This window comes from Triticum urartu, chromosome 1 (genome assembly GCF_003073215.2).
Source record: "Triticum urartu cultivar G1812 chromosome 1, Tu2.1, whole genome shotgun sequence".
NCBI lineage: Eukaryota > Viridiplantae > Streptophyta > Magnoliopsida > Poales > Poaceae > Triticum > Triticum urartu.
Window position 1 is genome coordinate 516747470 of NC_053022.1, and position 25543 is coordinate 516773012.

General features: G+C 48.7%; 1 protein-coding gene across 1 annotated transcript; it reads left to right on the forward strand.

Moving 5' to 3' along the window:
- Positions 1-21973: 21973 nt before the first annotated feature.
- LOC125524658 (calcium-transporting ATPase 7, plasma membrane-type-like) lies at positions 21974-25543 on the forward strand. The gene is given in 2 exon segments (XM_048689692.1): positions 21974-23601; positions 23604-25543. Coding segments are annotated over 2 exon segments (3066 nt in total). The 5' UTR covers positions 21974-22262; the 3' UTR covers positions 25331-25543.

Here is a 25543-nt window from a genome sequence, read left to right on the forward strand (position 1 = left end):
GTGTTGAAGAGGTCCCTTGAGTCATAAACTGAGGGCAGACGACTCCGGTATTTTCTCCTCAAAACTTCGTTTGACGCATTCTAATCCACCGTGAGCCAGTATGAATCTGCTTGAATCCGTTGTGCTTGGGCATTTAAGACAGCCCACTCTGCAGCCATCCTGGCGTTTTCTGCTGCTAATTCTGCCTTGGCTTGCGCTATCTCATCATGCATCTTAGCTATTTCTGCCTTGTGCTTCTCCTGGTTGTCTGGGGTTACCTCAACCTCCATCAGAATCGCCAGAGCATCCAACAGATCTGTTAGGGCTTGAGCCGGCGGGCGCGCTGAACCGCCAGCCCCGGCTGCCGTTACCGCTGCTGCACTAGAAGTCATAGCCGCGGCGGCTGTCGAACCAAGAATCGGCTGGGTGCCAGCGGTGAAGATCACCACCCTGTTCGGCGGCTCACGGGGATCCGGAATACTGTCGCCATCGGAACAGCCCCCAAGCCCCCGTCTTGTAACTGATACATTGAGTTAGTCTCGCCCGTGGACGACTCATCATCAGAGTAGATGGTCGTCTCACCGCCAGACACGGAGCCCTCCAATTCAGCCCCATGGGTGAACCCAATGAAGACACGCTTTAGGGCAGGTTGAACCTGGGCGGGTCGTGCACGCTGAGCCGTCTCGATGATGTCGGTGCAGATGTCTGGCTCAGGGCCCGGTTCGCCGATCTTGCCGATGAAGACGTGGATTCCGCCGAAGGGGACCCGGTACCCGTACTCAATTGAGCCGGCCTCGGGGCCCCAGCCCGCATCGTCGATGTAAAGCTTGCCGCGATGACTCTTGGTCATCCGGCCCACAGCGTATCCCTTGAGCCCTTCGAAGCTGCCCTTTAAGAACTCGAAACCACCGTGTGCTGGCCCCACGGTGGGCGCCAACTGTCGTGGAATTGTCACGGCAGATGTCCTCGTAGAAGGACTTAGTTGTGGAGCCATTGCGACGAGGTTAGTTTAAAGGGGTTAAACGGGACGAAGGACATGGAGAGTTTATACTGGTTTGGCCCGTTGCGGTGAAGGTAAAGGCCTACTCTAGTTTGAGGTGGTATTGCTAGGGTTTCGATTACCAGGGAGCAAACACGCTTTGTCTGGCTTTTGACTTGTTGTTTCTTGCCCTAAGCCGCTGCCGGGTCGTCCCCTTATATACATGGGTTGACGCCCTGCGGCCTACAGAGTCCCGACCGGCTAATACAAACGTGTCCGGCTCGGTGACTTATCTTACATGCCTTATAACACAAGTTACATATACATGGCGGTTTATACTCTCGGGCCATAAGCCGCCAGTCGGTTTGGGCCCCTTAACAGGCCTACTTCATGAACTGCCGCCTTCACATACTCATGGGCTTCGTCTAGATGAACCGTCATTGGGATAACCCGGCCCCTCCTGAGCGGGTCATACTCAATAGTTATATCCCCAACACTAACTACGACAACATGATGGTTTGATGTATGAATGGAATTATATAGAAAAGAACCAACCAACTTTTAAGTTAGATTAAGCTAGAAAGAAAAATATAGGCATCACCGTTTCAAAATTATACATACAAATATAGGCATCCACTACCTCACCACTATTTAACCATTCTGGACTACCTGTTGGCATGAGGTAGGGGCAAAAGCTTGCTTCACAAGTTTAGGATACTATCTTCTACTTCATCTGTTCTTTAATATTTATCTTTTTCAAATGGACTACCACATACAAATATATATGAACGGAGGGAGTAGCTAGTAGCTACAACCGAACTATTGAGGCACAATGGATAGGATCTTCTAGCTACAACCGAACAGCGGCTGGTCCAGATGCTGTTGTTGAGATAGCTCCCGCTGATTGTATATGGACACTATGATATGAGTAATACTACGAACAATTTATCACCCGCAAGAAAAAAGAAGTCCCAGCCGCAACTGCTGTGCAATTTCCAGCACATTACGAACACAGCAGCAGTTTACGGAACTCTGCCCGTACATGCGTGCACCTCAAGCAAAGGTGGTAGTACCCGCTTGAAAGAAAAAAAGCAAAGGTGGTAAAGACACAAACGCGTTCCTGGGTCGATGCTCGCACGTGCACACCCCGCGACTCGAGGTCGAGGGAACTAATGTAAGGTATGCGGTGGATTGAAAAAACATGCATTGTATACTGGGCGCCTTATTACGGTCTTGTGGCACATTAATGTATCTTTTTTATTTGTGTGGTACTACATGTACCTGGTAGCTTTTGTGTAACCTAACGAAGAATGCATACATTCTAAGGCAGACTTGACCAGTTTCAATTCCCTTTCCGTTGACGCGCCGACTTTTTGCGACCTATAGAGACGGTGATCGAGGACGAGGAGGCTGGGCATACAAACTTTCCTTCTCCTTTCCAGCAACTGGATAGAGACTCCACCTACGTACGTGGAAGGCAGACCAAGAGGACTTGGATTCTGGCGCTGTTTATAAAACAGAATTGCCGACGCGGGAAAACTGAGTCAGCTGCATGATCTAAAGCAACTCTATCAGACCCCGCATCTTCTCGACCCGCAAAACGTGTTTGCAGTTCGCGTAAAAACATCTTTGTAGACCGACGCAGACGGCCACAGTTGCAGACCCCGTGTAATGGATCCATAAAAAAGGATATTTCCGAAATATTCTTTTTTACGGGTCGGCTTTGCGGCGTCTGATCTGGTGTAGCTTCTCCCGGCCCGCAAAAACTATATTTGCAAATTAAATTGATCTAGCATAATGCATTTCTTTACTTTTGCAACAACATTAGATACAAAAGACATCACTAAATCTTTGCTAGAATAGTAAAACCAAAGAAAACAAGAACCATAAGTATGCATTTAGAAGATTTCCAACTTCCATAACTGCTCCCACTAGTTGGACTAATATCTTCTCCATGCATTCATTGTTGATCTGTGGATTCTTGATTTTGCATTCCTCTTTCTTCATCTTTGGTTCAAAAAAAGTAGACGTTGCTTCCCCTCTAGTTGCACATGCAGCCGCATTATTGCCTTCGATTCTACTAAGGAGTGCACCAACATCTATTAAGTTTCTTTCTATCAACAAATCAATGCATTGGCCTTACCAAAACCAAAATGAGCATCCATCATCCTACACAAAAGAATGAGCAAGCTCGAAGTGAGCTACCACAATTGAACTAAAGAATGAGCTACCGCAAGTGCACGTACCCCGTCATTTTCGCATTTGAAGAACACCTATCCGGGGTGCTTCGGCGTGCCCGAAGTGAGCCGCAACACTTTCCACGTGCACTCATTGCACTCTATGAGTGGCATCGGCAAGCCACAAAGACGTTGCGCGAGCGCCGAGCCCGATGGACGGCCAGACGAATCCATGCCCGCAAACCTTCGGCGGCGGCGGGCGGACGACCCCGTACCTGCATGCAGCAATGCGTCCTTGCTTGAGCTGCGGGAGAGGCTCGCCGACCACTCCATCACTTGGGGCAGCAACCGGCGGCCGGAAAAAGCCAAATCCGGCGGCCCGCGATGAAGTGCCGCAGATCTGCAAATCCGGCGACCCGTCGACGCAGGGGGGAAGGGAGGGGAGGCCTCGTGCACGTGGCGGCCTTCCGTCCTCCTGCCGGCTGCTTCCGCCGGAATCTTGGGCGGCGGCCGGCGGCGGCGCGAGGGAGGAGAGGAGAGGTGGTTGGTGGGGGAAAGCGCGAGATGAAATATCCCCCCACCAACCGTTTCCGTTTATATGCAGGGCACCGCTGCCGCGAAGGGGAAACCCGCGTTTTCTCGTGTTGGGGTCGGGATTGTGCCGTGCCCCCTAAAATTTTTTGCGGGCCGGGGCAAGATCCGGGGTCTGATCGGGCTGATTTTTTTGCCCCGACCCGCATTTTGACGATTATTTTACGAGTTGGGGCGGGATGCGGGGTCTGCTAGAGTTGCTCTGAGGATTACGTTCAAGCGCACATTAGGTACGTACGTGGCTTTGCTTCGTTCATTTTCTTCTTCTTTGGATTAGTCTTTGACTCTTTTCTAGGAGGAAGAAGCTAAGCGAGAGCAGGTGATCTGCCTGCTAGACTCACAATTACGTCCAAGCATCCTCGCCATGGATCAGCAAAAAAAAAATTGTTGAACCAAAAGGGGTTTCCCCCCGCCCCAACGATCAGCATTTTCTTTTGCATGAGGCTAATCTGGCCAGTGTCACTAAGATATTGGTTGTGATTCCCCTAAAAAGGACAAAAGGATATTGATTGTCGGAAGACTCTGCGGTGACCCATATATCCTCGAGTATACTATGCGTAGACCGCAAGACGGCAAGAGTAAAGTCACACGTGCAAGTTCATCGGAAATTCATAGCCATGTTTCTTACTCGTTTCCACTACGCGGCAGGGAGAACATCGCACGCAGACTTGATGCGATGCTCTCATGCATGCGATGTTGTTGGCTGTTTTGTGTGAAATGAAAATTCATATTCGTATCGTTCGGATATACATAGAGAAAATTCTACTTTTTGGGATGCATGCGAACAGTTGGACCATCTTTTGCCATGCATGCGTTGGTGCAGATGGGTAACACACATACTCCTACTAAATAGAGTGAAAAGGAATGGAGTGAGTACACCAGATTCAAATGTGAACTATTGCGCGAACGTCCATATTTTGGCAGTGTGACTGTTTTGGCTGCCTAGCGCATTGGTGATGGTGACACAATCGACAGTTTGATGTCACCTTGACGTGATCTATAGCACGCATTGCGTTATAACTCAAAACAGACTATTATCTCGCTTTATAGATAAAACATCATCCAAAAATCAACAATAGGTTACAAAGTACTCCCTCCGTAAACTAATATAAAAGCATTTAGATTACTATTTTAGTTATCTAAACATTTTTATATTAGTTTACAGAGGGAGTAGTACTGTACGAAATAAGTAGGAGGCCATGCCCGAGGAAGCAAGCTAAAAAAGAGTAAGGCAACGGGCAACCTCCCGAAGACTGTTGATCATCACTTCAAGACCACCCCAATCATCTCGCTTAGCGAGCGACCGCTGCGGCGAGTAGTTTAAACACAGTGAGCAGGGCAACTGAAAAGAGACTTTCTCGATAATAAATTTGTTATGAATCATCCAAAGGGTCCAAATGAGCGTTGTGAAACCGACCTATAGGAGGTGACTCCTCCTACCACCGTCGTTTACCTGGACGACAAGGAAATCCTCAAGATCCATGGCCTGCCACTCAAGGCCTAGAGCATCCGAGACACAACTTCAAAGGAATTGTGCCATCACCAGGCAAGAGAGGAAAATGTGTGTCCCAGTCTCGAACACAACACACAAAGGACACAACCAATTCTTCGGATCATTCCACTTGGCCACCTCTGTACATGAAGGTAGGGTGTCCCGGATCAGCTCTGAGAGAACTTAGCGAGAAAATGCACAAGAGTACTATTTTCTAAATTGTATACTAGTTTTAAGACAATTTGACTTTCACCAAATCAATATTATTAGATCGACTATAAAATACGTTTTCATATCGTATTTATTTGGTGATTTAGGTATTGATAAATTTCTAAAACTTGATCAAAGTATATAAAAAATGACTTAATACAAAACTAACATGCATGTTTCTTTATTGAGAATAGAGTGTTTATTACAAGACCATGAATTACGAAAAAGGATTACTCTCCCGGCATGATGGTTCCCTATCTTTTTGCTCCCGCGGCGATCCAAAACCTAGCCTCGCACTTGATGAAATTGAGCAAGATCGGGGGCGGCATGCTCTTGTGGCGGAACACACGGACATTCCTCTTGTTCCAAACAAACCAACTAGTGAGCATCGTGAGATGCCATGGCCTTCTTATTGGGAGTGGAGATGCCAGAACAGTTTACCCGCCTATCCTTGACGGATCTCTCAGGGTGCCAAGTGGAGGTGTCGATGTTCTCTAAGTGTAGCCACTCATTGGCTAAGTTCGATAGGCGGATGGTGAAGTGGCACATGAAGAAGAGGTGCATCTCGGATACTTGTTCCTGCTTACAAAGAGGACAATGGCCACAATCTAGTATACATATTTCAAATGCAGAAGTATAGGGCTATATCCCATTATTATTTTTACACACGAGATAAAACTTAGAGCGGTTAGCTATGTTACAGAAAACTTAGAAAACCTAGGGAGGGCTATGATCATAAAATGGAATCATTTTTTAGCATAAAATAATACTAAAACCCCCAAAAGTAAAGTCTACCATGCATACGGTGCCGGAGTTTAATACTTAAATCATGCATCAACTTTACTTGGTATGGGGGCGCTTCCTCACCTTCTTTTGATAAAGGGTGCTTTTTATTGACTCATAATGTAGTATCAAGGGATACAATCATAACGAGTACACATCCAGCCTCTGCATAATTAGGATGCATACAATCAATTAACACACATAAAATTATCATGCCGACAAAAAGCAAAGTCAAGACCGAAGGTATGTCTAGACGGAGGAAGAAAAAATAACCAAAGCAATGAAAGCATCGATTGACGATATACATGCAGCGACCATCCGCGCCAACAATCTTTTCACAAAATAAAGATGGCGAGAAGGGTTCTTCAAAAGCGACGCCTCCAAGAAGGTAACGGCGTACAAGCGCCGCCGTCACCCAATCTAACCACCAAAGGTCTGACTACTTACTACCGTTGCAGCTGGGCTTCACACCGTGTTGCGGCGGTTTGGAAGAGGGGAATAGAGTGTTTGTTACAAGACCACGAATTACGAAAAAGGATTACTCTCCCCGCATGATGGTTCCCAATCTTTTTGCTCCCGCGGTGTTCCAAAACCTAGCCTCGCATTTGATGAAATTGAGCAAGATCAGGGGCGACACGCTCTTGTGGCGAAACACACGAACATTCCTCCCGTTCCAAACAGACCAACTAATGAGCATCCTGAGATGCCATGGCCTTCTTATTGGGAGTGGAGATGCCAGAACAGTTTACCCGCCTATCCTTGACGGATCTCTCGGTGTGCCAAGTGGTGGTGTCGATGTTCTCTAAGTGTAACCACTCATTCGGTAAGTTCGATAGGCAGATGGTGAAACGGCACATGAAGAAGAGGTGCATCTCGGATACTTGTTCCTACTTACAAAGAGGACAATGGCCACAATCTAGTATATTTCAAATGCTGAAGTATAGGACTATATCCTATTAATATTATTACACACGAGAGAAACCTTAGAGCGGTTAGCTACTCCCTCCGTTCCAAAATATAATGCATACTCGGTTTTCACGCAGTCGGTCTCGTTGGTCAAAATTGAATCACGGGAAGCGTGGACGCCCTATATTTTAGAATGGAGGGACTATGTTACAAAAAACTTAGAAAACCTAGGGAGGATTATGATCATAAAATGGAATCATTTTTTATCATACTAAATCCCCAAAAACTAAAGTCTAGCATGCATACAGTGCCGGAGTTTATTAATTAAATAATGCTTGAACTTTATTTTTCTCTATGTTTTTCATATCCACGCATACATTTTGCAGTGACAATATAACTTTTCACGATAATATATTGGATTACTTATAGGTAGTATAATAATATTAATAGCTGGAACACTCCAACTAAAGGTCTAACATGTGTCGTCCGTGCTTACGGATAAACCTAGCACGCCATCAGAGAAAGAGGGGGAGGTGGGTATGGGGCGCTCCCTCACCTTTTTTTGATAAAGGGTGCTTTTTATTGACTCACAATGTAGTATCGAGGGATACAATCATAACGAGTACAGACCAGACCTCTACATAATTAGGATGCACATAGCCAACTCAAAACAAACATAAAACTATCATGCCGACAAAAGCAAAGTCATACAAGACCGAAGCTATGTCTAGGCGGAGGAAGGAAGAATAACCAAAGCAATGAAAGAACCAATTGACGATATACATGCAGCGACCATCCGCGCCAACAATCTTGTGACAATATAAAGATGACGAGAAAGGTTCTTCAAAAGTGACGCCTCCAAGAAGGCAATGACATACAAACGCCGCCGTCACCTAATCCAACCACCAAAAGTCTGACTACTCTCACTACTGTTGCAGTTGGGCTTCACCGTGTTATGGCGATTTGGAAGGGGGTGGAGAGAGCCTGCAGTAGTGCATTTACTGCGCTTTCCTTTGGCTGTTTTTGAGCCACAAGCTTAGTGCTTTATTTTTTTTATTTCCTTTTTTGGGAGGGGTGAGCTATTTGCCTTGTTTAACCAGATGCATGTTTCTTAGCTTGACCTCAAATAAGCTTAGATGAACGATAAAATCGAAATAAAATAAAATAAAATAAAAAACATGTCTTTTCTTTTGGCTCCCGCGATCGGTGCGTACCACTGGACGCGGCTTGCCTGCGGCCTTGGCGTGCGACCATCGGTGCGACGCGGCCATCGCACGGCTGTGCGTGAGCCCCCTCCCGCTGCGGATTTTCTCTCAAAAAAAACAGAATACAGATCCTAATACCGGACATCCCGTGATACCTATTTCGTTCCGTAATACTCTCGCACCATTAAGAGTAAACAAAAATCAAGTGAAAAAAAAACTCATCGTCTGTGAAACATATCCACAAAATGCCCGCGAAACAGATCCGCATATGCAGAAAAGCACGCCAAAATATACTCCTGAAGGCGAGAGAGGCCTACAACCTCGGCAGAACAATCAATGGCGGCTTGACCAAGGAAGCACAGGTAAAATCTCCTCTTAAATTGGGCAGCCAAGGAATCCCGTCCCTGATGTCTTCTTCGAGTCTCACGTCCCCGGTGGCTTCTCCAAGAAGTGGTCCAGGGAACCAAGATGCTCCCGATGATTCCCAGTCACCAAAAGTAAGAAATCGCACTATGTTCTTCACGATGAATCACCGGCAAATTCTCCTGTTGTACCGTTTTAGAACTTGTACAGGAAACCATGACTAGTGACCACAATCTGGAGATGCGAAACAACGACAAGAAGTTAGTTCTGGTTCTGTTGCATTTGGAAAAACAAATTAGGAGCATGTACAGTACCCCAATTTCACATTTAATTGGATGAAAAGACGTTCTTGCACAAACCGTATAAAATAGAACAAGGATTGCAGAGTGCATCTTAATTTTTCCTCTAAACCTTAAGACTACTACAGTATTGATCCCTCAATGCACTGCATGTTTCCCAAGACAAATATGATTGCAAGACAGATAAATATGATTCATGAATGGGTTGATCAAAACTTGTGGTAGGGAAATATGATTGCCATTTGCCATGTCTGTGGATTAACTAAATTGAATCCTAACTGATACAGGATTCGCAACAAACCACGGCAGATCACAGTGATGAAAGGGTACCAAAGCTTGGCATGACATTTTTATCTGAAGAGGAAGCTTATTTATTTTATAACAAGTATGCTGAAACTATCGGTTTCAGCATCAGAAGAAGTAGTGGCCATAAAGTGAAGAACTCTTCTGTATTTCAGCAACGCACATTTACATGCTCTCGTCAAGGTACATGTTACTTCTAATTTGTTTTGATTCTAACCACTTATTTATGCTCTAAGACAAGTACTACAACTCACAGGCCACCGGCAAGAAGATAAAAGAGAGGACACATTCAGTTACAGTAGGCCTGAAACACGATGTGGTTGTAATGCTCGTATGAAGATAAGCCTTAAAATGCTTTTTATTGTGTGTATGAATTCGAGGCATCACATAACCACACTCTTGCTCATGGAATCATGGCCCAATACTTGAGATCCCAGAGAAAAGTAACAGAAGCACATATAGCAAATGCTGAGGTTGCAAAGTCAGTAGGCATTTCAAATAAAGCAACATTCGATTTGATGGCCAAGGAAGCATGTGGAAGTGAAAACCTTGGCTTTATACGTGAAGATTTGAAAAATCGTTTGTACTCAAAGAGAACAATAAAAGCAAAGAATGGTGACACAGGGGGAGTATTAGAGTACATGGAGAAGAAGGTCTCAGAAGATGTCAACTTCTTCTATTCAATTCAAGTTGATGAAGATGAGTTGATAACTAATATTTTTTGGACTGACTCGAAAATGGTATCAGACTACGCATTATTCGGCGATGTTATATGCTTTGACACCACATACAGGAAACTAGATGATGGACGCCCATTTGGTTTGATTGTTGGGGTAAATAATCATCAAAAAACTGTTGTCTTTGGCGCCGCACTTCTCTATGATGAAACTGCTGCAAGCTTTGCTTGGCTTTTCAGAACTTTCTTAAAAGTTATGTCTGGGAAACATCCACGTACAATTCTCACCGATGAAGATGCAGCAATGGCAAAGGCAATCCGTAAAGTGTTCCCTCATTCTCACCATAGACTTTGCGTGTGGCATATGAATCAAAATGCTTGCAAGCATCTCGCTGGAGTTGTTGATGAATATAAGAAATTCAATGTTGATTTTCAACATTGTATATATGATATAGAAGAGGAAGATGAATTTGTAAGTGCATGGAATAAAATGATTGACAAGTATGGACTAGGTGACAATGCATGGTTGCAAAGGCTATTTGAGAAGAAAGAACAGTGGGCACTAGTATATGGTAAAAATACGTTCTCTGCCCACATGAGCACTACCCAACGAAGTGAAAGCATGAACAATGAACTAAAGAGGTACATTAGTGTTAAATATGACATGCTTACTTTCTTTGAGCATTTTGAACGGCTAGTTTCAGATAAAAGATGTGAAGAGGTGAAGTATGACTTTAAAGCAACACAAACTACTCCAAAGTTGAAGGCTGAATCAAGCTATATGCTAACACAAGCTGCAGCTACATATACTCCAGCAATATTCAAGATGTTTCAAGATCAAGTGCTTCGGACTCTGAACTACGACACATTGCTTTGTGATGAAAGTGACACAGAGTTGAAGATTTATGTAGTAAAATTTCATGGCACACAACGGGAGCATGTTGTTAGATTCATTCCAAAAGAAGAAAAGGTTAGTTGCAGCTGCAAAAGGTTTGAGTTTTCTGGAATCCTTTGCTCTCATTGCTTGAAGGTACTTGATATTAATAATATCAAGCATATCCCTGGAGAATATATCTTGAAAAGATGGACAATTGATGCCAAAGTTCTAGATATAACAAGCAAATGCAACCCGCATGAGAACCTAAAAGCAAGAATGTCCAATCGCTACAAGGAACTGTGCAGAATGTTCTTGAAAATAGCTGCTCGTGCCGCTGAGTCAGAAGACTCATACAATAAGGCTGCTAAATTTGCAGAGCAATTAGCACAAGATGTGGAGAAATGCTTGAAGATTAGAGCTGATCCAGATTTGGGAGACTCGTGTACTAAAGAAGGTGCATATTATACTAATAATAATTTCCTAGACTATTGACAAACAAAGACTGATGTTTACCATTACAGTGGCAGCAGGAGTGAACATCCCCTGTAGCAGAATTTCAAAACATAATGATGGGCTTGCAAAGCCAAAAGGTATGAAGGTCAAGGAGAAGACTGTCAAAGGATCAAAAAGGCCTGTTGGTGGATTTGAGAAAGCAACTTCAAAGAAGAAAAGGAACACAGATGATATTGTACAACTAGAGCCTCATGGCACCTCAAAGGTATTATACTTCGTCGCTTTGTGTCTTATAAAACCTTCAACATTATTAACCTTTTGAATCATTTTTGATAGGCCCCTTCGGAGAAACCAAGTTCAAAGAAGAAAAAGAACAAAAAAGTTATTGTACAACTACAACCTCATGGCCTCTCAACGGTATAACGTTGTTGCTTGTTTCTTATAAAACACTCAATTGTATTGACCTTTCTCTATCATTTTCAACAGGGTCCTTTGGAATTTTTCGGTAACCAAATGGGTGCATATCAATTAGACTACAACACTATCCTAAATGCTTCAATGCAACCATCAATTGATAATACCATCCCGATGCCACTGCATACCCAACAACTGTTGGCGGGATTCCAACCATACAACACAACAGTGGTAGAAGCAGTCCACTCTTTCAAGTTTACGATTTTTTTAAACTTCATTGAAACTGAACTTTGCTACTTTGTGCACAGGGTCATCCGACAGACCACATGTCCACCTATTTACAGCAGCAGAACTCTGCTCAGCCAACACCTATCCAAAATGCTACAATGCAGCCATCAACTGGTCCGAGCTTCCCCATGCAACCACAAACCCAAGCACCACACAACACTCCAGTGGTACAACATTCCACCCTTTCGAGTTTTCCAGTTTTTAAACTTCACTGAAACTGATAGTTGCTACTTTGTGCACAGGGTCATCCGACAAGCCACATGTCCACCTATATACAAAAGCATAACTCTGCTCAACCAACACCTATCCTAAATGCTATAATGCAACCATCAACTGGTCCGAGCTTTCCGATGCAACCACAAACCCAAGCACCACACAATACTCCAGTGGTATAACATTCCCCCCTTTTGAGTTTTCCAGCCTTTTAAACTTCATTTAAACTGAAAGTTCCTACGTTGTGCACAGGGTCATCCGACAAACCACAAGTACACCTTTTTACAACAGAAGAACTCTGCTCTGAATCCCTGCCTGATAGAACCCATTGGAGCCTCTAACTATAGTTCGATGACAGGAGAAAATCAAGGCCTCCTTCTTCAACCGAAGGCGACATCTATTGTAAATGCTACAATGCAGCCATCAGTTGGTCACACCATCCTGATGCCACCACAGACCCAAGACCCACACTATACTCCAGTGGTATAACATTCCATACTTCCAAGTTTTCCAATTTCTCAACTTCAATGAAACTGAAATTGCTACCTTTCTGCCCAGGGTCATCCGAAAAATCACATGTCTACCTATTTACAGCAGTAACAATCGGCGCAGAATCCCTCAGTGCAAAGGACCATTGGAACCTCTACCTCTAGTGTGACGACAGGACAAAACCAAGCCTTCCTCAATCAACCGAAGCCAACATGATCTATTTTGTTGTCGCGAGTTTTATCTCATGTGTGTTTTGACTTCAAAGTTGCAAATAATTTTTATTAGAACTTGTATGTACCATCAACTGAATGCTACTAAATGTCCCCAATCAAATATACTAGTTCACATATATTTTTTAATTGCGTACTAATTCATAGAATTAGCTATGAACAATTTTCCACAAGCATCGTTCTCATATGAGCCTCTAAGCTATCCTTGTCTCATTTTAAGTTACGATGAACGGGATCCCAATGATCCATTTCAATTATGCATAATATATGAACACTGAACCATCTATCTGAATGTCATGCTTAGAGGCATAGAGCGAGCAGAAAACAAATTGACAATCAGTCCGAATTTAGCATGTAAGGAATCTTAATTTAACTGAATGAAAGCAGAGTACTGGAATTGCTATTAGCCCTCCCTTCTCTGAATTTAACACGCATCTTAACTGAATGAAAGCAGAGTAATTGTCATCTTAACTGAATGTCATCCTTCTCTGAATTTAACACGCATGAGACTGGAATGACACAAGAAGAAAAGGAAATTACCTGTGTTATGCGGAGGTAATACTCCATGTATGAGCTGCAGTTCCTTTCTTCTTCCTATCTGAGTACCAATATGATGGCGCCGATGCTGATTCTCGACGTCCTTCCCCTCTATACTCGGCCCCTCCTCCACAAGCCCGAGCACCCGCCAAGGACATGCCAACCCCTTGCGTGGCCGTCCCACATGCTCCCGCTAGGCTCCGCATCTCAGACCAGCGAGGACGGCGCCGTGGAGGATCCCGTCCCCATGGAACTGCTGTGCGACTAGGTCGAGCAGGCGGACCACGGCGGCGGCCAGCCGAGCCGGGACGCTGATTCAGCAGGCGGACCACGGCGCCGGCCAGCCGAGCCGGGGATGCTGATTCAGCAGGCGCACGCGGGCGGCGGCCAGCCGGGAACCGGAATGGGGTGAGATGCGTGAGTGCGCACGCCCGAGTAGAAGCTGCACGGCAGTGCGACGAGATCCGCTCGATGGGCAGGAAGTGCTTGGAGGCTCGAGGAGCAGGAGCAGCAAAGGACATGGAAAGCTTCAGCTGAGCTTGAGTTCCGACCCAGGAGAGGGATGTGGATAAGGGATGTATCCATACAGACGGCAATCAGCATTAGGATCTGTATTCTGTTTTTTTTTTGAGAGAAAATCTGCAGCGGGAGGGGGCTCACGCACAGCCGTGCGATGGCCGCGTCGCACCGATGGTCGCACGTCAAGGCCGCAGGCAAGCCGCGTCCCCACCGTACCACTAGCTTTGTTTAACCGAAGGATTCCGGCCAGTTGGTTGCGTCAGACAATAGTAATACTACTACCCATTTGTCTTTTACTCCCTTCGTTTCTAAATATTTATTTTTAGAGATTTTAAATGAACTACCACATATAGATGTAGACATATTTTAAAGTGTAGATTCACTTATTTTATTTTGGATGTAGTTATTTGTTAAAATCTCTAAAAAGACAAATATTTAGGAACGGATGATTAGTTTACAGGAGCACCAAGCCAACGTGCAACCCGCTATCCATCATTTCGCAAAAAAAAAACCGCTATCCATCGGGGTGGTGCCACTTGGCCGTTGGAACGGCCACGACGTACGCGTCGCCCTGCAGCAGAAAACACCTGTAAGATCGAGAGCGCGTCCATCTACGCGGACGAGAGGACTTGGAAGGCTCAGCCTCGCGCCGGCCGCCGCGGTGCACACCGGCACCACACGGCGCCGTTCATTTCTTCACCGCGTCCATGCATGCCACACTAGCTAAGCTAGAAGCCGATGGAGCAATTAAGCTTGGTCGACATCGTCGACATACATACCCTTTTCTCTTTTTTTGTGTGGGGGATTTAGAGAGCTTTATTGAATAAAAGCGTTCGCTGGACAGTCAGCCAAGAGGCTGCTGGTTAGGAAGCTGGGAGTGGTATCTAGCCAGCTCTCGGTCACGTTAAGCGTACATGCACGCTTAGCATACAAGTGTGCAGGACCGTTAGCAGCTCTACTTACATGAGAAATATCAAAAGACAAAAAGCTAGCAGAGAGCTCTCTAATTTCAGACAGGATCGGTGCTACTACCGAAAGATCAGTGTAGCTAGAGTTCCAGAGGTTTACTGCCTCTAGACAGTTGGTTTCCAGTTGCACGTGCGTGAATCCTCGAAGCTTAGCAAAGATGGTGCCCTCCCGAAGAGAGAGCACTTCGGCGATGAAAGGATCCGTGACCCCCATGTGGGGTTTGCACCATGCACCCAGGAAAGCCGATGAAGAGCGGGCGACGCCACCCGCACCTGCATTGCCAGCATCGCGCTGGATCGCAGCGTCTGTGTTCACCTTGACGTAGATTGTCTCGGGCGGCCGCCAACCGTGGCCCGGCAGTGGTATGATACTCTGCCGGGGAATATCAAGCAACGCCAGGTCTTCCCGGATGCGCCGAACCGAAGATGTTGGGTCGATGATATCTTGATCATGTGTCCTCCTGTTATGGGACATCCAGATAGCCCACATGACCGTGATGATGATGGCACGGTCTCTCTCTGAGAAGCGTTGCTCACAGAGTATGTCACGCGCCCAAGTGTTGGGGTGGAGCCTAGGCAAAGATATCTCAAAAAGCAACCGGGCCTCCTCCCAAAAACTTCTTGCATGAGAACAATGCACTAATGCATGCATCAGGTCCTCGTCCATCGCGAGACAGAGCTTGCATAAGCTTGTCTCCTTTATGTGTCTGTGTTGGAGTGTCTTCTCATCTGGGATGATTCCTCGAATAACTCGCCACCAGAACACCCTGACCTTGGGAACTACTTTGAGCTTCCATAAAGCACTACACATCTGTTGTTCATTCTCTGATGGTCCTGCTACCTGCCCTTCTTCTAGAGCTACATGCTCTTTGTGATTCATTAGAGCTCGATAGGCTGTTTTAACAGAGTAAGTGCCGGATCGCTCATGTGCCCAAGCATGAAAGTCCTCCCCACCGCCGTGACGTAGGGGAATATTCAGGATCGCTTCCGCATCGGGTGTGATAAAGGTTGCACGGATCAGATCCCGCTTCCAAGACCAGTTATCATAGTCGATCAAGTCGCTCACCATGTTGATCGTTGTATTTGGCGGTCTGAATAACGGTCTCATGGATACAGTCGACTGCAGCCATCGATCCTCCCATACCGAGGTGGTAGTGCCATCACCGATTCTCTTAACAAGGCCAACATCTAGTGCTTGACGCCCAGCAACGATCGCCCTCCAAGTAGCAGAAGCTGACTTTGGTATAGTAGCCTGCATAAAATCACAATCAGGAAAGTACCTTCCTTTCATAACTCTGGTGTAAAGTGAGTCCGGTTTCGTCATGAACCTCCAGCCATGTTTCCCAAGAAGGGCAATGTTGAACTGTCGGAGGTCACGAAAACCCATCCCCTCTTTGATTTTTGGTGTAGCAAGTTTGTCCCATGCAATCCAATGAAGAGCACGTCTGTCCAGAGAGCTCGCCCACCAGAATTTTGCATGTTTGAGGTCAAACCTTTGCACACTTTTTTGGTCAGCAGAAAGCATGACATGCTGAAAGTTGGAATGGCCTGAACGATTGACTTGATTAGGGTTTCTCTCCCGGCACATGCAAACAAGCGTTTTGACCAACCTTGCATCTTACCCTTGGCCCGATCTCCAATATGTTCAAAGGTTCCGCTGGAGATCCTTCCAATTGCAGTGGGGAGGCTGAGGTAACGCTCAGAAAAAGCTTCGGAATGGACATTCAGAAGTTGTTTCAGACTTGCTTTGAGCGCCGCCGGTGTGTTAGGACTGAAATATATAGAACTCTTTGATCTGTTTACACATTGGCCGGAGGCCGCACCATAGATCGTGAGAATGTCATTCAATCTAGTTGCACTCTCGAGGGTCGCCTTGATGAAAATCAAACTATCATCGGCGAACAAAAGATGACTTACCCAAGGCGCTCTGTGGTTCACTCTGATGCCACGATCAACGAAATTGCCATAGTGATTAACCAGAGCAGAGAAGCCTTCAGCACATAGCAGGAAAAGGTATGGCGAAACTGGGCAGCCCTGCCGGAGGCCTCTCGGTGGGGTGAAGTAGGGCAGCAGCTCCCCGTTTACACGCACGGAGAAACGTACAGATGTGACACACTTCATGATCAGTCTCACCAAGCTGCCAGCAAATCCGAGCCTCAAAAGCATAGCTTCAAGAAAATGCCACTCGACTCGATCGTAAGCTTTCATCATGTCCAGTTTGATTGCACATGAGAAATTTTTCCCTTTCTTCCGTCTCTTCATCGTATGTACACTTTCAAATGCAACGAGAACATTGTCTGTGATCAAACGACCCGGGACGAAAGCACTTTGTTCTTCGCTAATAATCTCATCCATGCACGGCCTCAAACGATTGGTAGTGGCTTTAACAGCAATCTTATAGAGTACTGGGCACAGAGCAATGGGTCGATATTGCGAGATATTCTGCGGGTGGCGTACCTTTGGGATTAAAGTGATGGAAGTGTCATTGAGCCCCGCTGGTAATTCACCACCATTTAAGAACTCCAATAGCGCCGGGACTATATCTTGCTTAAGAAGATCCCAATGGCGTTGGTAAAAACCTGCTGTAAATCCGTCCACCCCCGGCGCTTTTGACGGGGCCATCTGAAAGAGGGCAGCCCGGATCTCTGATTCGTCGAACGGTTTATAGAGAAGATCATTCATCACCGGCGTGACCCGGTGCGGTACATGCGATAACAGCTCATCACTGTTGTTGTACCCCTGAGACGTGTAGAGACTTTGCTAAAAAGCAAGTATCTCTTCCTTATCCTCCTCCCCCGAAGCACAGACTGAGCCGTCAGACCGCTGTAAGTTAGCGATCTTGTTGATTCGTTGGCATTGCTTAGCCTGCGCTTGAAAGTAGGCCGTGTTGCGATCTCCCTCACGAAGCCAAGGGACACGTGATCGCTGCTTTAACCATATCTCCTCCAACTTTAATGCCTCTCGGAGCTTTGACATGGTAGCTTTTTCTTCATCTGAAGGGCCCCGTCCAACCGACTGTCTACGCAGTCTGTCGAGTCGTTTTTGCAGCTGACGGACGGTCCTTGTTAAGCATCCGAATTCCCGAACCCCCCAAGGTGCTAGTTTATGTTGTAGGGCTTCTAGGGAGTTCATGACCCCGATCAGACCCGGCTCCTTTACTTGTGCACGCCAAGTTTCAGTCACCAGTTGTTCATAGTCACTATGAGTTTGCCAGACGTTCTCATAGCGAAAGGGCTTCGAAACATGTCTGTTGGGTGGATGGTGTCGAAGATCCACCACTACAAAGCAGTGGTCAGATTCTAAGGAACACACATGGCACACTGTAGCATGCTCGTACTTCCGTCGAAACTCCTCGTTAGCGAAAGCTCGATCAAGTCGAGCCTTAACATTTGCATTACCAGATTGTCGGTTGTCCCATGTGTAGGGAACCCCAGACCACCCCAAATCCTGGAAAGCACAATCACTGACAACATCGCGGAAAGCTCTCATTTGCCACTCTGGTCGAGTTGTACTGCTAAAATGCTCTTCCCCATAAAGGGTTTCGTTGAAATCACCCATACACAGCCACTCAGAATGAGGTAAGCTGTGTAGGGTGCGTAGGAATCGCCAGCTATGGTGTCTGTTCTCTGCCCTCGGTGCTCCATAGAACCCGGTGAACCTCTAGTTCACCGAGGCGTTTAGTGCATCGCGGACCACAACATCGATATGGCTCGAGCTGTAGTTCTTGAGCTCCACTGTTACTTCATGGGACCAAAAGAGGCCGATGCCCCCACTTAGTCCCTCGCTGTCCACAACAAAACAGCCAGCAAACCCTAACGTCTGCTGCAATTTTTCCACTCGTTTCCCTCGGATCTTTGTTTCCATGACAAAAACCAGAGCGGGGCCTTCTTGCTTCACGACACTGCGAAGCTCGCAAACTGCCTCGGGGTTCCCAAGCCCCCGGCAGTTCCAGCTTAGGAAAATCACTGCTTCGGGCAGGGCCGACTAGCAGCCTCTGCCGAAGATTCAGAATTCGTAGGTGTTGGTTTCTTTTTCTTAACCTCTCTCACTGTACCATCATTTTCCTTAGCATCATCCGCACCCTTCTGCATGGCTACATCTGAATGGTCTGCTTCCAAAGTATCAGCTGTAGCGTGATTTGTCAGAAGAGGCAATTCAATTCTGCGGTACACTTGAGCAGGAGCCTCCCCTTTTCGTTTCGGTGCAGTTCGTTTGGCTGGGGATGTGACCTCAGCCCCCTTCTCAGTTGCATTACTTGAGTTCCTTGTGTCATTCTTGCCTAATTTGGTCTGGTTGGTTTTCGAGGAACCTTCAGAAGATGCAGGTTTCCTTTTCTCTTCCGGCGGACGGAGACCCTTGCCAAACGGCAGATCGCCGTTTTCATCTCTCGTTCTAGGCGTCACAGAATAAGTCAGAGTGACCCAATCGGCCACACGAGAAGCAAAAGTGAGGGATGTTTTCATACTGTATGTCATATGGATCGATGATGCCCCTCCTTGCAGAATTGATGACGATCCATCTCCTCAATGGCTTGGCTACGTCCAAAGTAACACGGGCACGCAGGTAGCCTCCCCCATGATCGAAGTGGACCGAGCTAGCCTCCTTATCAATCTGCTTCGCGGTGGCCTTGCACCAGGTTTCAGTGCGCAGATTGAACGGAAGATTGACGACACGAGCCCAAACCTTGAGTTTGTCGAATTTAAGTTCCGACGGGCACATGCACTCGTCGAACTCTGATAGGATTACTGCGTTCTTGCTGATGTGCCATGGGGATCCATCCCATACACGATCTCGATCTCGCTTCGTCGCAAACTCCACGACAAACGTGTTCTCTCCCACGATCCGGAAAGCTAGACCCTTGGGATTACCCCAAGCAGGTCGGAGGGCGTTTGAGATAGTCTGGATGTGAAGTAAATTCCGATTCAGCACTTTTCCGGCCACAATCCACTTCTCTGGCGCCCCATCCACACGATCATCTAGCACCAATGGCTTCGCCTCTTCCTCTGTGATGTCGAGTTTCCCGAGCTGTTCCTCTAGGCGCGCCCTAGCCGATCCAGGCGACAGAGTTGCCCCTGCCGTCCCGCTACCGCTGCCGAAGGGTGTCGCCATCCCTCCCGCCGGCGGAATCCCAGGTGCGCCCCGCCGATCCAATCTGCGGGCGCCGTCAGGTCCGCCAAACCCTAATCGCCAGAGCGGTAGGGTTTACGGAAAAAGTTCACCCTTTTCTCTTATGTTTTGTTTTGCCACTAACTAAGGCGTTGCACATACGTACTCCCTCCGTTTCGAATTACTTGTCGCAGGTATGGATGTATCTAGATGTATTTTAGTTCTAGATACATCCATTTTTACGACGAGTAATTTGGAACGGAGGGAGTGGTGTATGTAAAAAAACAACGTTGCAGCTGTCTGAAAACATTCACACAGCAAAAATTATTTTGTTTTTTTGGTGAAGCGCATGCAGGGTACTGTGGTAGTGCTACCAGTAGTATTTTGATATGTTGCGGGCAGCCGAAGAAATTGGCATTGATCTTCTTTGTGTTCCTTTTGTGATCAAATAGAAACAGCTTAACGCTTACTCTCTCTGTATACTTTATAAGACGTTTTAGGTCATTGTCTTTACTTCTTTATAGTGTGCTAAAACGCCATAAAAGTTTAGTGTGCTCAACCGGCCGGTGCAATGAACTGAAGGGAAAAAAATCTGTGGTACAAGTACATCATAAGATTGCACACAGAAACACCCACCATATATAACAACGCAATGCTAAAACAGTTAATCTCCACACTGACAACACACTAATTATTGTTTATTTATTATTATTAAACCACAATGGGGATATCGAGCACTGAAGAGGATGCATGCGTGCGAGGGCGACGGTAACGACTACCGAGAGGTGCAGTCGAAGAGATAGCACGCAGCAGCCAGCTTGCTGAAATGCTGATGAAGCTCACACTCCGCAGAGGACAACGACGAAGCCGACGACGAGCAGCAGGGCCTGGGTCACGATGAAGAGGGCATGGTAGAGGATGAGCATGACAGGTCGTAGTAGTAGTGTGGGGTATAAACCCACCTACACATGTATACACATAGCGCGCAGAGGCCCAAATCCAGACCCACACTCTCTCGATTCCCCTTCTCCCTCCCACCCGTGATGCCCTTCCACACCCACCGCCACTGCCTGCCTCGCACCTCGACGTCTTCCCCAGATTCAGCGACCTCTGCTCCCACCACAGCCCCCTCCCCCACCCTTCCTTCCTCCTCCTTCTCCATTGCTAGAAGGAGAGGGAGATCCAGCAAAGCGCCGTCCATGGCGATGGCCAGATCTGCCATGGACGCAACCACTTACACTTCCTTATCGGGACAGAGCCTCGTGAGGACATGAGGTCCCAGGAAAAGCAGTAGCAGATCAACGGGCATCGGCTCCAACTTCGGCAGCCACCGGTGAGTTGTTGCTCCTACTCCTCTCCATCTCTCTCTTCCTTTTCTAATCCTTTTCTCTTTTTTATAGAAACAACAAAAGAGAGGTGCGGGGAAGAGTTGAATGGGGAAGTACCATCACCATAGACGACTTCATCCCCTCCAGAATCAGCATTAGCCATGGCCGGAGAGGATGATGACGCCCAATAGTAGCAGCCATGGCTGGAATTTATTTATTTTTTAATTTCTAATTAGTTAGTAGCAGCGAGGGTCTAGACCCACGCTACAGATAACTAGTAGTAGCGCGGATGGCACCGCGCGACTATCAGTTAGCTATAGCGCCCTAGTAGGCTTTTCTCTAGTCGTAGTGTACGTACTACTATATTTACACATGCATGTACACGGAATTTTGTTTGGAAATATACTACCATACAAGAGGTATACGTACTTCTACACTCACACATGCATATACCCAGTGATGCACTACTAGTTTCTCGCTCTTTTTTGCACGTACCTACATCGTCGACATCCGTGCCTCATACGGTTTTCTCTTTCTCTTCTTGTCCTATTACGGTTCCACTAAGGAGTCGATCACTCCCCGTCCAAGGCAATGCAGCGGCTTCGTTGCTATCCCAGCTTCATTTCCATGAAGCTTCCATCCCCAAGTTCTGCCTCATATATACGTACAGGATTGAGGATTCATCTGCATCAATCAAGCCCAGCAATTCAAGCACCTAGCTATTCACCCCTCCACCTACATCCGTCCATCCATCGTGATCGACTCCTCCTCCTATACGAGTTCTTGACTGATCGATCGCCACCCCGCCGCCGCGTCCATCTATCCGTCCATCCCTCTTGTTTTCTCATCCTGATCGCGCGCTGCCGCTGCACAGCGGATGGAGTGCGCCGACGTCTTCATCGCCGTGGGCCGCCGGTCAACGTCGCCCTCCACGTCCTCCTCGTGGCAGCCGGGGAGGCAATGGCGCAAGGCCCTCAACGTCATCCGGACGTGCCACAGGCTGGCGCGGCTCGGCATTCTGTCCGCGGGCGTCCTCCTGCCACGGAGCACCGCCTCCTACGTCGCCATCAAGATCCACCACGACGGCAGTGACTCCGACTCGTCCGGAAATGCCACCAACGCCGCCGCATTCTCTGTCGCCGCTGATGACGAGCTTTTCAAGGGCCTGGTCAAGGAGAAGCGCGAAGACTGTTTCCGCCGCCTCGGGGGCAGTGCTGCCATTGCCGCGGCGTTGGCGTCCGACGCAGAGCGCGGCATCCGTGGTGACGGCGACGACGTGCGGCGCCGCAGGGAGTCGTTCGGCGGGAACACGTACCCCAAGCCAAAGCCCAAGAGCTTCTTCAGCCACGTCTGGGACGCGCTCAAGGACGTCTTCCTCATCGTGCTCCTCGTCTGCGCCGTCGTCTCCCTCGGCTTCGGCATCAAGGAGCACGGCCTCAAGGACGGCTGGTACGACGGTGTCAGTATCTTTCTCGCAGTGTTCCTTGTCGCCGCCGTGTCCGCCGTCAGCAACCACAGCCAGGCCAATCGGTTTGACAAGCTGGCTAGCGAGTCTGACAACATTGCCGTCACCGTCGTCCGCGCCGGCCGGAGGCAGGAGGTCTCCATATTCGACATCTTGGTCGGCGACGTGGTGATACTCAAGATCGGCGACTCGGTGCCGGCGGACGGGGTGTTCCTGGAGGGTCACGGCCTGCAGGTGGACGAGTCGAGCATGACAGGTGAGCCCCACCCGATTGAGATCGATGCCGAGAAGAGCCCCTTCCTCACCGGCGGCGTGAAGATAGTCGACGGCTACGGCCGGATGCTCGTCACCGCCGTCGGCACCGACACCTTGTGGGGCGAGATGATGAGCAGCATAACCAAGGAGACCGCCGAGCCAACGCCGCTCCAGGAGCGCCTGGAGCGCCTCACCTCGAGCATTGGCAAGATCGGCGTCGCCGTCGCGGTGCTCGTCTTCACCATGCTCACCGCGCGCCACTTCACCGGCAGCACCAAGGACGACCAAGGGAAGCCGCTGTTCAACAAGGGCCACGTCACCTTCGACGCCGTGTTCAGCTCCCTCGTCGTCATCTTCCAGCAGGCCGTCACCATCATCGTCGTCGCCATCCCCGAGGGCCTCCCGCTCGCCGTGACGCTCACGCTCGCCTTCTCCATGAAGAGGATGGTGAAGGAGAACGCGCTGGTGCGCCGCCTGTCGGCGTGCGAGACAATGGGTCCGTCACAGACATCTGCACCGACAAGACCGGAACGCTGACGCTCAACCAGATGAAGGTGACCGAGTTTTGGGTCGGCACGGACCAGCCTAGAGGTGCCACGGCGATCGCCGGGAGCGTCGTCAGCTTGCTCCGCCAGGGAGCTGGGCTCAACACCACGGGAAGCGTTTACAAGCCGGACAACGTGTCGCCGCCGGAGATCACAGGCAGCCCGACGGAGAAGGCGCTGCTGTCGTGGGCCGTAGCGGACCTCGGCATGGACGCCGACGCGCTGAAGAGGAGCTGCAAGGTGCTGCACGTTGAGACCTTCAACTCGGACAAGAAGCGCAGCGGCGTGATGATCAGGGACAACGCTACCGGCGGCGTGGTCGCGCACTGGAAAGGAGCCGCGGAGATGGTGCTGGCGAACTGCTCGATGTACGTGGACACGGACGGAGCGGCGCGCGAGCTCGGAGTGGAGCAGAGGAGGAACCTTGAGCAGGTGATCAACGACATGGCGGTCGGCAGCCTCCGGTGCATCGCCTTCGCCTACAAGCAACTCAACGGCACTACTGAGCAATCGAAGATCGACGACGACGGTCTCACATTGCTGGGCTTCGTCGGATTGAAAGACCCGTGCCGGCCAGAGGTCAAGGTCGCCATTGAGGCTTGCACGAAGGCGGGCGTCGCCGTCAAGATGGTCACCGGCGACAACGTCCTCACGGCCCGCGTGATCGCCAAGGAGTGCGGCATCATATCCAGCAACGACCCCAGCGGCATCGTCATCGAGGGGCACGAGTTCCGCGCCATGTCGCCGGAGCAGCAGCTGGAGATCGTGGACCGGATCCGCGTCATGGCGCGGTCCCTGCCGCTGGACAAGCTGGCGCTGGTGCAGCGGCTGAAGCAGAAGGGGCACGTGGTGGCCGTGACCGGCGACGGCACCAACGACGCGCCGGCGCTCAAGGAGGCGGACGTGGGGCTGTCCATGGGCGTGCAGGGCACGGAGGTGGCCAAGGAGAGCTCCGACATCATCATCCTCAACGACAACTTCGACACGGTGGTGACGGCCACGTGGTGGGGGCGCTGCGTCTACAACAACATCCAGAAGTTCATCCAGTTCCAGCTCACCGTCAACGTGGCGGCGCTCGTCATCAACTTCGTGTCCGCGATCACCACGGGCAAGATGCCGCTCACCACCGTGCAGCTCCTGTGGGTGAACCTGATCATGGACACCATGGGCGCCCTGGCGCTCGCCACGGACACGCCCACCAAGGCGCTCATGGACCGGCCGCCCATCGGCCGCACGGCGCCGCTCATCAGCAACGCCATGTGGCGCAACCTCGCCGCGCAGGCGGCGTTCCAGATCGCCGTGCTGCTGGCGCTCCAGTACCGGGGGCGGGACGTCTTCGGCACCGACGAGAAGGGCAACGGCACCATGATCTTCAACGCCTTCGTGCTGTGCCAGGTGTTCAACGAGTTCAACGCGCGGGAGATCGAGAAGAAGAACGTGTTCGCCGGGGTGCTCAAGAACAGGATGTTCCTCGTCATCATCGCCGTCACGCTCGTGCTGCAGGTGGTCATGGTGGAGGTGCTCACCAGGTTCGCCGGCACCAAGAGGCTGGGGCTGGGGCAGTGGGCCGTCTGCCTCGCCATCGCCGCCGTGTCGTGGCCCATCGGCTGGGCCGTCAAGTTCATCCCCGTGCCCGACCGGACTCTCCATGACATCCTCACGCGCCGGAAATCCTCATGATTCGTGCATTTCATACCGCAGTGCTCATACTATTTCAGAATTCACTTAGCTTTAGGTGATTCTTTCATCATTTGTTTAGTATTACAGTAACTATTTGTCGAACTGAAGTTTTCATATTTCACATAGCTTAGGCAATTCTTTTATACTGTACATTGTTACTCGTTATTTGTCGAATCTTATATACAGTATAATGCAAGTATATTTCTTTTGTTC